The 15,024-nt window shown below is 45.4% G+C and overlaps 1 protein-coding gene across 2 annotated transcripts in view; it reads right to left on the bottom strand.

Moving 5' to 3' along the window:
* Positions 1-15,024, bottom strand: part of ARNT2 (aryl hydrocarbon receptor nuclear translocator 2) — a 202,591-nt gene that overhangs the window by 55,043 nt on the left and 132,524 nt on the right. For both annotated transcript variants that reach the window (XM_038767479.1, XM_038767478.1), the window contains exons 9-10: positions 5,387-5,463; positions 493-627 (exon numbers count right to left, since the gene is read on the bottom strand). In XM_038767479.1, the coding sequence (XP_038623407.1) occupies positions 493-627; positions 5,387-5,463 (212 nt within the window). The remainder of the gene's footprint in view (positions 1-492; positions 628-5,386; positions 5,464-15,024) is intronic.

The following is a 15,024-nucleotide window of genomic DNA, read 5'->3' on the forward strand; positions in this document are numbered from 1 at the left end:
GTACAAGTAAAATAAGTAGAGTAATAAATCTGTACAAACATATATACAGGTGAATGAACCATGTTCTTTCTCTGCCTATGCTACAGGGCTGGCCTGGGCAAATTCACTAACATGGTTAGAATTGGCTTCTCTAGGTTTTAACTCCCAGAGGAGTATTACCCCTGCCTTTTAATAATAATAATACTGATGATATTGATAATAGTAATGGTATTTCTTAAGCACTTACAATGTGTCAAGCACTGTTCCAAGCGCTGGGGTAGATACAAGGTAATCAGGTTGTCCCACATGGGGCTCACAGTCATAATCCCCACTTTACAGATGATGTTGATATATTTTGCTCACCCTGACACTGCTAAGAGTCCGGAAGCCCCTCCAGAGCGGTACCCTCCCCCGAACTCATCTTCCCACAACCAGTTGTCCCAATCTCTCTCCACAGTCAACTCGGAAACGCTCCAAATCCCCACGTCGGTCCTGGCTACAAACCCGACTGACCTGCGGCTGGTAGCCAATCACGCTGATGCATCTGGGGTCCACGAATGTGACGACTCCGTCAGAGTTGTGTCGCGACAAGAACTCGGTGGGGACGGACAGGCTGTTCATGTCCAGGCACACCGGAGAGCTCGTCACCTGACCCATCCGGGAATGGTGGAAGCGTTGGGAGGAAAGAGAGAGGAGAAGGGGAAGAGATGATTTTCTCAGTGACAAGGCAGGAGTGAGTTATCAAATACCATTAAAAAAAAAAAGAGGACTTTTTTGAAAGACAGAAAAGGGACAAAGATGGCACCGAGGCTGTGAAATTTCTGTGACACGAATGATAGTGGTGTCCAGTCATTCAGTTGTATTTATTGAGCACTGTGTGAAAAGCAGTTTATTAAGCACTTAGGAAAGTACATTATAACAACAAATAGACACATTCCTGCCCACAATGAGCTCATAGTCTAGAGGGGGAGACAGACATTGATATAAATAAATAAATAAATAAATAAATAAATAAATAAATAAATAAATAAATAGTGGTATTTGTTAAGCACTTACTATGTGCAAAGCACTGTTCTAAGCACTGGGGGGATACAAAGTGATCAGGTTGTCCCATGTGGGGCTCACAGTCTTAACCCCCATTTTACAGATGAAGGAACTGGGGCACAGAGAAGTGAAGTGACTTGCCCAAAGTCACACAGCTGACACGTGGTGGAGTCGGGATTAGTAGATAAGAGACCCCTCCTGGAAAGAGCAAACTCCTGGGAAACAGGAGACCTGGGTTTTAATCTTAGTTCCGCCAACCAATCAATGAATCAATCATATTTGTTGAGCACTCACTGTGTGCTTGGGAGAATACAATAAAACAATATGACAGACACATGTTGTGTGATCTTGGACAAGTGTGGCTTAGTGGATAAACTACAGGCCTGAGAGTCAGAAGGACCCGGGTTCAAATTACAGTTCTGCTCCTTGTCTGCTATGTGACCTTGGGCAAGTTACTTCACTTCGCTGGCCTCAGTTACCTCATCTGTAAAATGCGGATCTCCCTCTCACGGTCACACCTGGAGAGTTTCCAGTTGTCTACCTGCCTTGACTATGGGAGGGAGAGTCAAGCAGAGGCCTACCCATTCCATTCCCAGCTTGGTCAGTTACTAGCGAGCGGAAGGCAATCTGCTACAAGTCAAAACTCCCTTGCGCTGGGCAGCAGCGGCATGGGAGGGAGTAGAGAGTGGGGACTAAAGTTTACTACACGGAAGGAGGCAATGGTAAACCACTCCCATATTTTTACCAAGAAAACCCTATGGATCCACTACCAAAATGATTGCAGATGGAGGTGGGGCATTCTGGAAGAGATGTGTCCATGGCATCACTACGGGTTGGACACGACTCGACGGCATAAGACAAAAAAAATGAGGAGCAGTGTGTGAATCCCACATGGGACAAGGACTGTGTCCAATCTGACTAGTTTAGAACAGTACTTGGCACATAATAAGTGCTTAACAAGTACCATTATTACTATTATTATTCTCTGTGCCTCAGTTTCCTTATCTGCAAAATGAGGATTACCTATCTCTTCTCCCTCCCCTTAGGCTGATGAGTCCCAAATAGGACAGGGACTATATCTAACCTGATTATCTTGTTTATACACAGTGCTTGGCACAGAGTAAGTGTTTAACAAATACCACAGTGTCTTTAGGGCACAAACTCAAAGCCCCAACTCCAAGCCGTTCCTGGGAGCCCTGACATCACAGTGTCCATTTTCCAACTCTGTCCTTCCACCCTCATATATCCTAGGAATTTCGGGGTTGATTCTAGAGCCCAGATTAGTTGCTGGAGGGGCAACGGTGGGCTTCTGGCCATGGGAATCTCTGGCCCCAGAGTCCATTAAGCAGACTCCAGGTAGGTCTCACTAGTTTGCAATTTCCTTCCCATCGTGGTGTTTAACCAAGCTCCTCATGGGCAGAGAAAGTGCTTGTTAACTCCTTTGTACTGTACTCTCCCAAGAGCTTAGTATGGTCCTCTGAACACAGTAAGCTCTTAATAAGTGGAAACAGCCCGGGCTTGGGAGTCGGAAGGACCTGAGTTCTAATCCTGGCTTTGTCACTTAATAATAATAATAAATAATGATGGTATTTGTTAAGCACTTACTATGTGCCAGGCACTGTTCTAAACACTGGGGTAGAGTGTTACACAAGGTAATCAGGTTGGAAACAGTCCCTGTCCCACCCGAGGCTCACAGTCTTAATCCTCATTTTACAGATGAGGTAACTGAGGCCCAGAGAAGTGAAGTGACTTGCTCAAGGTCACACAGCAGACTAGTGGCAGAGCCGGCATTAGAACCCATGACGTTCTGACTTCTGGGCCCTTGCTGTAGCCACTATGTCATATTGCTTCCACATGCTGCTGTCTTAAGACAGGAAAGTGAATCATTTCTGGTCAGTTGGCTTGTAACAACCACTCTTTTGCTCTCTTGGGACAAAATCCCCTCTCTGGGGCTCTTGCCTTCTGCTTAAAGAGGAGTTGACAGGGGAAGAAGTGCAACCAGGATCCTTGAAACGAAACCCTGGCTGTGATCTCAACTGTCTGGACAATTTATGGGAAGCCACTCAATCTGTTGATTCAGTTTCTCTGTCAAAAAAATGGGCGACTTGACATTGACATGCTGTGGTTCTGAATCACAGGCATCGGAATTAAACCACCAGCCAAGAGTAGAACTGACCATCTTTATGGGCAGGGAATGTGTCTATTTATTGTTGTACAACAATACAAGCTCCCAAGTGCTTAGTACAGTGCTTTGCACACAGTGTGCGTTCGATAAGTATGATTGAATAAATGAATGAAAGGGAGGAGGGAGAAGGTTGGCTTCAGAGTCAGGAAAAGATTTGCCCTACCCTCCCATTCCGTATGATGTCATAAATCTGCCCAACCCCCTGAATAATAATGATAATAACATAACAATAATAATAATAATAATTGTAGTAGTATTTGTTAAGCACTTACTGTGTGCCAGGAACTGTACTAAGCGGTGGGGTGGTTCTAAGCAAATAGGGTTGGACGCAGTCCCTGTCCCCCATGGGACTCACAGTCTTGATCTACATTTTGCAGATGAGGTAACCGAGGTTAAGTACTTACTATGTGCTAAGCACCGTGTTAAGCACTGGGTTAGTTAGAACCTGATCACATCTCTCCAGCTTGGGACTCACAGCTTGAGCGGGTGCAAATTTTGAGTATTTCGAATGTAGGGAGTGGTGAAAATTGAGAGAGTTTAGAGGGAATTTTAAGAGCGTTTCTCTGTGGGAATCGTAGTCTTCCCCTAAACCCTCACTACTGAGCCACCAATATTGCTTTTCCTAGTCTCTTTTTGCAGAGATGCTGCTTTTCACTTGGACGCCCACTTTCAAATCCTGAACTGCAGCCTTTCTAGGGTCCCCCTTTTTCACTGTACCTCAATCTCGCCTATCTCACCACCTATCTCTCACACATTTCCTGCCTTTGTCCTGGAAGGTCCTCTCTCCTCATATCTGACAGACAATGACTCTCTCCCCGGCTTCAAAGCCTTATTGAAGGCCCATCTCCTCCAAGAGGCCTTCCCAGACTAAGCCCTCCTTTCCTCTTCTCCCACACCCCTCTGGCGTTGACTTGCTCCCTTTATCCGTCCCCCTCTCCCAGCCCCACAGCACTTATGTACCTATCTGTAATTGATTTATTTCTATTAATGTCTGTCTCCCCCTCTAGGACTGTAAGCTTGTTGTGGGCAGGGAATGTGACCGTTTATTGTTGTGTTTTACTTTTCAAGTGCTCTGCACACAGTAAGGGCTCAATAAGTACAAATGAATGAATGTTGAACTCTCCCAAGTGCTTAGTACAGTGCTCTTCACTAGAAGCAGCGTGGCTCAGTGGAAAGAGCCGGGACTTTGGAGTCAGAGGTCATGGGTTCAAATCCCAGCTCCGCCACTTCTCAGCTGTGTGACTTTGGGCAAGTCACTTCACTTCTCTGGGCCTCAGTTCCCTCATCTGTAAAATGGGGATTAAGACCGTGAGCCCCCCGGGGGACAACCTGATCACCTTGTAACCTCCCCAGTGCTTAGAACAGTGCTTTGCACATAGTAAGCGCTTAATAAATGCCATCATTATTATTACAGTATGCGCTCAATAAATACCACTGAATGAATGAATGAATATGGGAAGCAGCATGGTGTAGTTGAAAGGGCTTGGGCCTGGGAGCCAGAAGGTCATGCGTTCTAATCCCGGCTCCGCCACCAATCTGCTGTGTGCCTTGGGCAAGTCCCTTTACTTCTCTGTGCCTCAGTTACCTCACCTGTAAAATGAGGATTAAGACTGTGAGCCCCATGTGGGACATGGACTGTGTCATTCATTCATTCATTCATTCAATCGTATTTATTGAGTGCTTACTGTGTGCAGAGCACTGTACTAAGCACTTGGGAAGTACGAGCTGGTGACATATAGAGACGGTCCCTACCCAACAACAGGCTCACAGTCTAGAAGGGGGAGGCAGACAACAAAACAAACCATGTGGACAGGTGTCAAGTTGTCAGAATAAATAGAATTAAAGCTAAATGCACATTATTAACAAAATAAATTATCTTGTATCTACCTCTCCACCACAGAGCTTAGTACAGTGCCTGGTACATAGTAAGTGCTTAACGAATACCACAATATTGTACTCTCCCAAGAGCTTAGGACAGTGCCCTGCAAACAGTGAGTGCTCAATAAATACAACTGAATGAACGAACGAGTAGTGTACTCTCTCAAGTGCTTACTATAGTGCTCTGCACATGGTAAACACTCAATAAATACTACTGAATGAACGAACCGCTTTGAGGGAGCACCTCCCTCACCTCCTGGAGCCGGCCCTGAGAGGAAAGAGTGAATGACTGGCTCTTACCTGAAGTCTCCCGATCGCCACGAGGCAATATTTACTGCCTTGTCCTACATCTGTGTCCTCTTCAGGGATGGTCATACCTGAAACAAACAGCGACCTCAACATCACCCACCGCTCCTGTTCTGGGAGGGGCCGGGCCACCGGCCTGGCACTGGTTCATCGGGTCATCCCTGACAAACACAATCGGGCTAAATCTCAACTCTTTGGGAGATGGAGAAGGGATGGGGCTGGGAGGGTGGTGTGTATGTGTGTCTAATAATAATGATCATGATTATTATTATTATTGTGGTATTTGTTAAGCACTTACTATGTACCAGATACTGTACTAACCACTGTGGTGGATATAATAATGATAATAATAATAATAATAATGTTGGTATTTGTTAAGCGCTTACTATGTACAAAGCACTGTTTTAAGAGCTGGGGTAGGTACAAGGTAATCAGGTTGTCCCACGAGGGGATCACAGTCTTCATCCCCATTTTACAGATGAGGGAACTGAGGCCCAGAGAAGTGAAGTGACTTGCCCAACATCACACAGCTGACAAGTGGCGGAGCCGGGATTTGAACCCACGACCTCTGACTCCAAAGCCCGTGCTCTTTCCACTGAGCCACACTGCTTCCCCTATAATATAAGCAAATTGGGTTGGACACAGTCCTTATCCCACATGGGGCTCACAGTCTCAATCCCCACTTTGCAGATGAGGTAACGAAGGCACAGAGAAGCAAAGTGGCTTGCCCAAGGTAACACAGCAGACAAGTGGCGGAGCCACAGTTAGAATCCATGACCTTCTGATTCCCAGGCCCGGGATCGATGCACTATGCCATGCTGCTTTTGTGTTGCGGGCAGGGAATATGACTACCAACTCTGTTATATTGTTATATTCTACTCTCCCAAGCCCTTAATACAGTACTCTGCACACAGTAAGAACTTAATAAATATGATTAATTTTTTATGTGTGGGTTTGTCGGCATTTTGGGTAGAGAACGTGTCTACCAATTCTGTTATTTTGATATATTCTACTCTCCCAAGTGCCTAGTGCAGTGCTATGTACACAGTAAGCACTCAATAAATACAATTAACTGATTGATTAATTTTGTGTGTGTGTGTGTGTGTGTGTGTGTGTGTGTGTGTGTGTGTATTGCAGCAGGGAACATGTCTACCAAATCTGTTATATTGTTATATTGTACTCTCAAGTATTTAGTACAGTGCTCTGCACACAGTAAGTGCTCCATAAATACAATTGATTGATCGATTAATTGTTTGTGTGTGCTGTGGCAGGGAATGTGCCTACCAACTCTGTTAGATTGTTATATTGTACTCTCTAAAGTATTTCATTCACTCATTCAATCATATTTATTGAGCACTTACTGTGTGCAGAGCACTGTACTCAGAGCTTGGGAAGTACAAGTTGGAATTTAGTTCAGTGCTCTGCACACCACAAACGCTCCTTAAATACAACTGATTGATTAATTTTGTATGTGTGTGTGTGTGTGTGTTGTGGGCAGGGAACACGTCTACAAACTCTGTTCTATTGTTCTATTGTACTCTCCCAAGCGCTTAGTACAGTGCTCTGAACACAGTAAGTGCTCAATAAATACAACTGATTGATTAATTTTGTGTGGGTGGGCATGTGTGTGATATTGTGGGAAGCAGCATGGCTCAATGGAAAGAGCCCGGGCTTGGGAGCCAGAGGTCATGGGTTCAAATCCCGGCTCCGTCAATTGTCAGCTGGGTGACTTTGGGCAAGTCACTTCACTTCTATGGGCCTCAATTACCTCATCTGGAAAATGGGGATGAAGACTGTGAGCCCCACGGGGGACAATCTGATCATCTTGCATCCTCCCCAGCGCTTTGCACATAGTAAGCGCTTAACAAATGCCACGATTATTTTTATATTCAGGCGTTGCTCTTCTGCCTCTTTCTCCTGGCCAGCTGCTGCTTATTTATTTCAACCATCACTGGACGCCCAGCGGCCGGTGGGCAGAGGAAACCACTGGGTTGGGAATCCACTGCACCAGGAAAAGGCTGGGAGGAGAAGGAAGCTAAAGCTCTTGGCAAGCGCAGATCTCTTTGATCTTAAGCAGATTTTAATTATCCATGACGGGACCCATTTCACCACACACTGCCCCAGGAAACGGAGAGTAGAGAGACATTCTGATGGACTTCAGTGGGGGCGACAGCTGTATTTCAGGCCCATCCTGCCCCTGCAGGTTTCTACTTGAGAAGAAAGGAGAAGGGACTGCGTCCTTGATCTGCTGTAACTCAGCAATAGAAAGGCAAGCATGGTGGAGGGGATAAAACACAGGTCTGGGATTTAGAAGGTCACGGGTTCTAATCCTAAATCCGCCACATATCTGCTATGTGCCCTTGGACAGTTATTTCACTTCTCTGTGCCTCAGTTACCTAATCTGTAAAAGGGGGTGAAGACTGGGATCCCCACCTGTGTCCAGCCTGATTTGCTTTTATCCAACCCCAGTACTTAGTACAGTGCCTGTGCATAGTAAGCGCTTAAAAAATGCCATAGTAAATATTTAAAAAATCTCCAGTATTCCTGGCTTGGAAGGAGACTTCCCATTCTCCTGCTTCTCACTTTGAGAATGTCTAAGGTCCCATCTCCTCCAGGAGACCTTCCTGATTAAGCTCTCTTTCCCTCGCTCATTCTCTCTTCTGCATTGACCTTTGGACATTTACTAGTCACGCTCAGCCCCACAGCATTTATACCTTTGAATCACATATTAGAAATGATTTATTCATATTGTCTGTCTCCCCTCTACACTGTAAGCTCATTATGGGTGGGGAATGTGTCTGCTAATTCTGTTGCACTGTACTCTCCTAAGAGCATAGTACAGAGCTCTGCACATAGTAAGAGCTCAATAAATACCATTAATTGATTGGTTGAGTCTCCTGCTGGAATAACCACCACAAACTTGGACTGAAATCAGCAAACAGCTTCCTAACTGCCACCCAATCAATCAATGGAATTTAGTGAGTTCTTACTGTGTGCAGAACACTGTACTTCACATTAGGGAGAGTATATTCATTCAATCATACTTATTGAACATTTACTATGTGTACAGCACTGTACTAAGCGCTTGGGAGAGTACAATACAACAACAAACAGATATATTCCCTGCCTTTAAGAGTCTTAGAGGTGGGAGACAGACATTAATAGAAATAAACAAACGACAGATACAGACATAAGCGGTTTGGGGCTGGGAGGGGGGAAGAACAACGGGAGCGAGTCATGGTGACGCAGAAGGGAGTGGGAGAAGAGGAAAGGAGGGGTTTAGTCTGATTTGCTTGTATTATTATTATTATTATTATTATTATATTTGTTAAGCGCTTACTCTGTGCCAGGCACTGTACTAAGCACTGGGGTGGATACAAGCAAATCAGGTTGGATACAGTCCCTATCCCACTTAGGGCTCATGGTATTATTCCCCATTTTTCAGATAGGTAACTGAGGCACAGAGGAGTGAAGTGACTTGCCCAAGGCCACACACCAGACAAGTAGCAGAGTGAGATTAGAACCCATGGCCTTCTGACTCCGAGGCCCGTGCGCTATTACGCCATGCCCCTGCCTCTTCCCCTCAGGATGAAGTTCTCAAGCCAAAATGTGGCCTGATGTGGCATCTTAATAATAAGAATTGTGGTATTTGTTACGCGCTTACTATGTACCTGAACGCTGGGGTGGATACCAGCAAATCGGAGTGGAAACAGTCCCTGTCCCCCCAGCGCTTAGTACAGTGCCTGGCACAGAGTAAGCGCTTAACAAATGTCATAGCAATAATAATTATTATTCTTCTAACTCCTGGGGAACCATGGTGGTCAGGCTGCTTCCAGACAGTCGTTGGCGAGCCACAGCAGGAAGGGTCATGGGGCACTGGTGTTTATGGCACATGGACAAGGATAGGCCCGCCCTAGTTGGCGGAATTTTCCCAAGCCAAAGAGACGGAGAACACAGAAAAGCAGGACGTGGAACTGCATGCCAGTCAACAAACCCTTCCCGTCCCATACTCTGAGAGTTTAAATATTTACTTAAAATAGTAAACATTTTTACAGAAACCGGGCATTTGTACATTCAGAGCTCCCACCCCTAATTCAGACCCATTTATTTTGACTGAACCAGGGAAACTATTTTGAAAACAAGCGCTTAACTGCTTTGAGTGGGGTCGGTAAGTTTGCAATTCATTAACCGATTGTTTGTGCCATAATAAGATTAATTGTTCAAAGCCCATCAGAGGGATCAAAGGGGATTCTTGTACAGTTTTCCAGTAAACGTTCCCCAAATGAAGGCCTTTTGCAGGAGGGTGTTTTGCCTTTCATCGGAGATTTCCAAACTACGTGCCTTTGTCGGAATTTCAAAATTTAGAGAAACGGGCTTTCCCTGCTGCTCAAGGGAATAGGGGGTGGTGGCAGATGACTTTGATGCCCCAGGATCCACCCATACTTGAGGGGTGGATTTGCACGGGCAGAATCAGGGACCAGAAACCAAGCACCCCAGTGCACCCTCTGTAATAATAATAAGAATAATAATAATAATAATAATGGCATTTGTTAAGCGCTTACTATGTGCAAAGCACTGTTCTAAGTGCGGAGGAGGTTTACAAGGTGATCAGGTTGTCTCACGGGGGGTGCTCACAGTCTTCATCCCCATTTTACAGATGAGGGAACAGGCATAGAGAATAATAATAATAATAGTAATAATAATAATAATAATAATAGTAATAATAATAATGGCATTTATTAAGCACTTACTATGTGCAAAGCAACAACTTGTACTTCCCAAGAGCTTAGTCCAGTGCTCTGCATACAGTAAGCACTCAATAAATACGACTGAATGAATTAATTAATTAATACAAGGTGATCAGGTTGTCCCACATGGGACTCACAGTCTTCATCCCCATTTTACACATGAGGGAACAGGCACGGAGAATAATAATAATAATAATAATGACATTTGTTAAGCGCTTACTATGTGCAAGGCACTGTTCTAAGCGCTGGGGTAGATACAACTTGTACTTCCCAAGCGCTTAGTACAGTGCTCTGCACACACAAAGCGCTCAATAAATACGATTGAATGAATGAATGAATGAATGAATGAATACAAGGTGATGAGGTTGTCCCACGTGGGACTCACAGTCTTCATCCCCATTTACACATGAGGGAACAGGCACAGAGAATACTACTACTACTACTACTAATAAAAATAATAATGGCATTTGTTAAGCGCTTACTATGTGCAAGGCACTGTTCCATACACTGGGGTAGATACAACTTGTACTTCCCAAGCGCTTAGTACAGTGCTCTGCACACAGTAAGCGCTCAATAAATACGATTGAATGAATGAATGAATGAATACAAGGTACCGGACCCAGAATCAGCTGGTGGCCGGAGAGATGAGCCCGGATGGTCCTGGAGAGGGGGCTTGGTTGGCAAGGGAGCACTGACCCCCCTGCAGAGAAATAACAGCCAAGAAAGCAGGGTAGCCTAGTGGATAGAGCATGGGCCTGGCAGTCAGCAGGACCTGGGTTCTAACCCTGACTCTGTCCCTTGTCTGCTGGGTGACCTTGGGCAAGTCACTACACTTCTCTAAGCCTCTGTTCCCTCATCCGTAAAATGGGGATTGAAAATGGGAGTCCCATGTGGGACAGGGACTGGGCCCAACCCCATTTGCTTGTATTTACCCCAGCGCTTAGTACAGTGCCTGGCACATAGTAAGCGCTTAACAAACACCACAATTATTATTATTATTATTAGCTGTGGGTTCTAATCCCAGCTCTGCCACTTGTCTACTGTGTATCACTGGGCAAGCCAATTCACTTCTCTGGGCCTCAATTTCTTCATCTGTACAATGAGGATTAAGAGTACAAGTCCCACGTGGGACAGGGACTGTGTCCGACCTGTTGAACTTGTATCCATTCTAGTGCTTACAACAGTGCTTGGCACATAGAAAGTATTTAACATGTACCGTTATGTTATCTACTGATTTTTTTTTTTTTGAGAGCATGAGGGGAAGAAAGGGAGAGGCAATGAGACTAAAACAAGAAATTAAAGAAGCAGCATGGCCTCGTGGAAAGGGGACGGGCGTGAGAATCAGAGGGCCTGGGTTTCGAATCCCGGCTCGTCCGCTCCTGAACCCCTCTCTCTCAGGACTTCTTCTCATCCCTCTGGCTCACGCCAAGCCTCCTCAACTCAATCCTATCCAATCCCTCCCCATTCCTTGGACTAGCCTCACCTCACCTCCCCTTCCCCACCCCTATTATCCTTTCCCAGCACCACTCTTTATCCCTCTCCACCGATGCCGGCCCACATCAACCCACTCCTATTCAACCCCTCACCCCCCTGAAGCCCCCCGCCAACAGCCTCAACCAAGTACAGCCTGTGGAACTCCCACTCCATCTTGAGAAAGTTTCCTTTCTTCCTTGACCTGTTTCTGACCCGGTCACTGCTCCTCCACACCATCTCTGAAACTAGGTGACTGTTTTGTTTTCCCCTACTGCTCTTTCCGGGGTCGGGGGTGGAGGAGGCTCATCTTGTCCCACTCCCCCAGACTCACTGGGAAAGGGAGAGGAGTTTTACTCTCTTACTGTCCTTAAGACTGTGAACTCATTATGGGCAGGAAATGTACCTGTTATATTGTCCTCTCCCAAGCGCTTAATACAGTGTTCTCATCCCATCTCCTACTTTCTCTTAAAATCCACCTCTTCCACATGTCCCCATCCTTTCATACCTCATAAAAACATTCACCCCCTCCTTGCTTCCCTAACCGGCCACCATCTTCAGTGGTTCACTTTTCAATGACTTCTTCCCCACTGCTTTCAAATACACTCAGGAGTCCCCTATTCCTAAAAAAACCCCTCCTTCTAGTTATCATCCCATCCACCTCTTACCATTCCTCTCCAAACTCCTACAGAGAGTGGAACCATGTCTAAACTAAACTAAACGTGCCCAAAACAGAATTCCTCATCTTATCACCCAATCCCTATCCTCCCTGTGTCTTTCCCTTCACTTTAGACAACACTTTGGTCCTCCCTATCTCTCAATCCCCTGACCTTGGAATCATCCTCAACTCATCTATTTCATTCAACTGCCATAATAACAATAATAATTGGGGTATCTGTTAGGCACAGACTACGTGACAGGCACCATATTAAGTGCTGGGATGGGTACAAACAAATCAGGTTGGACACAGACCCCGTCCCAAGTGGGGTTCACAGTCTCGATCGCCCTTTTACGGATGAGGTAACTGAGGCCCAGAGGAGTGAAGTGACTTGCCCACGGTCACACAGCCGACAGGTGCCACACCCCCAGGCCCGGGCTCTATCCAATAGGCCGTACTGCTTCCCCTAACCAACCTGTCACCAAATCCTGTAGGTTCTACCGTCACAACATCACTAAAATCCATCCTTTCCTTTCCATCCAAATTGCTATCATGTTAATCCAAGCATTTTTCCTATCCTGCCTTGATTACTGCATCAGCCTCCTCTCTGTCCCCCATCTCTCCACATTCCAGTCCTTACTTCAACCTGCTTCTTGATCATTTTTCTGAAAAAACAATTCAGTTTACCCCTCCCCACTCCTCAAGAAACCCCAGTGGTTGCCCATCAACCTCAGCAACAAACAGAAACTCCTTACCATAGGCTTTAAAGCACTCAATCAATGCACACACTCTTACCCTACTTCGCTGATTTCCTATTACAATGCAGTCTGCACACTAATTCTCTAATGCCAAATTACCCCATTCCTTAGTCTTATCTACTTCACTGTTGACCCTTTACCAATGTGGAAATTCCCCCACCCCATAAATGACAGACCACCGCTCCCCACTTCCAAAGCCTTTAAAATCACATCTTCTCTAAGTGGCCTTCTCCAGATTAAGCCTTCTTTTCTCCCATTCCCTCTCCTTTCTGCATCATCTATGCGCTTGGATCTGTACTCTTAAAGTATTTGATATTCACTGTACACTTAGTTCACAGGAACTTAATTTATGTATATTAATGTCTGTTTCCCCTTCTAAACTGTAAGTCTAGAAAAGGAACATGACTTCCAATGCTGTTATGCTGTATTCTCCTTGTCTCACGTGGGGCTCACAATAATAATAATAATAATAATAATGATGATGGTATTTGTTAAGTGCTTATTATGTGTCAAGCACTGTTTAAAGCACTGGGGTAGATACAAGGTAATCAGGTTATCCCACATGGAGCGCACGGTCTTAATCCTCATTTTACAGATGAGGTAACTGAGGTACAGAGAAGTTAAGTGACTCACCCAAAGTCACCCAGCTGATGAGTGGCGGAGCCAGGATTAGAACCCTCAACCTCGGACTCCCAAGCCACGCTACTTCTCTAATAATAATAATTATGTTACTGTTTCAGTTCTTACTATGTACCAAGCCCAGAGAAATGAAGTGACCGGCCCAAGGTCACAAAGCGGACATGTGGCAGAGCCAGGATTAAAACCCATATCCTCTGACTTCCAAGCCCGTGATCTTTCTACTAGGCCACGCTGTGATATTTCATATTTAAAACCTTAAATAGATCCTCCCATCAAGAGAAATGTGTAGTCTCCACAGGTCACGCTTTGCTGAGCACAAGTTCCTCTTCCTGTTCTCCACATGTTACACGGCCATTTGCCCAGAAGGTGAGAAATGAGGAAATTCCCCGAAACAGCCCCCTCAGTTTGTCTGAATTGAGTCACACCGCACCGCCCCCCAAATGACCAGTGCCGCCCCAAAGGTTGACGTTGATGCATTTCTTGTTTAGATGCAAGTAGTTTTTTTCACCTCAGGGTCATTTTTGACAAAAGAGTCTTCGTGACATCTCCTTTCCAGACCCACAGCTTGGCTGGTACACAGTGTCTCCGAGAAGGGTCCATTCTCTCCTGAATCAGGTCACGTGTCCTTGTTCCAACAGGGCTAATGAGGGATGTGGTTTCAGAGGGCCTTTATTTTTCGGGAGATCGAAGTACGAGGAAATGCCCCAAAATAGCCCCCCTCAGTTTGAATCGAGTCACACCAAACGACCAGTGCCGCCCCAAAGGTTGGGGAGAATGGGGCTCATTAAAAAAAAAGAACTGTACTAAGTGTTTGGTAGTATATGACATAATAGAGTTGGTAGAAATGTTCCATGCCCACAAGAAGCTTACGGTATAAGAGGGAATGTCCAATTTAGATTGGGAGTCCTGTGTAAGCAGGATTTAATAATAATAATAATAATAACGGTATTTGTTAAGCGCTTACTATGTGCAAAGCACTGTTCTAAGCACTGGGGAGGTTACAAGGTGACCTGGTTGTTCCACGGGGGGCTCACAGTCTTCATCGCCATTTTACAGATGAGATCATTGAGGCCCAGAGAAGTTAAGTGACTCGCCCAAAGTCACACAGTAGACATGCGGTGTAGTAGGGATTCGAACCCATGACCTCTGACTCCAAAGCCCGGGCTCCTTCCACTGAGCCATGCCAACATGATGATTCTGTACTTACCTCAGCACTTAATACAGTGCGTGGCACGTAGTAAGCACTGAATGAATACTACAACAAATACTACAATTATTGTTATCATTATTATTCTAGCTAAGAACTGGAACAGAAGGAGTGGGCCTAGTGGAAAGAGCATGGGCTGGGAATCAGAAGGA

Source organism: Tachyglossus aculeatus, chromosome 26 (genome assembly GCF_015852505.1).
Source record: "Tachyglossus aculeatus isolate mTacAcu1 chromosome 26, mTacAcu1.pri, whole genome shotgun sequence".
NCBI lineage: Eukaryota > Metazoa > Chordata > Mammalia > Monotremata > Tachyglossidae > Tachyglossus > Tachyglossus aculeatus.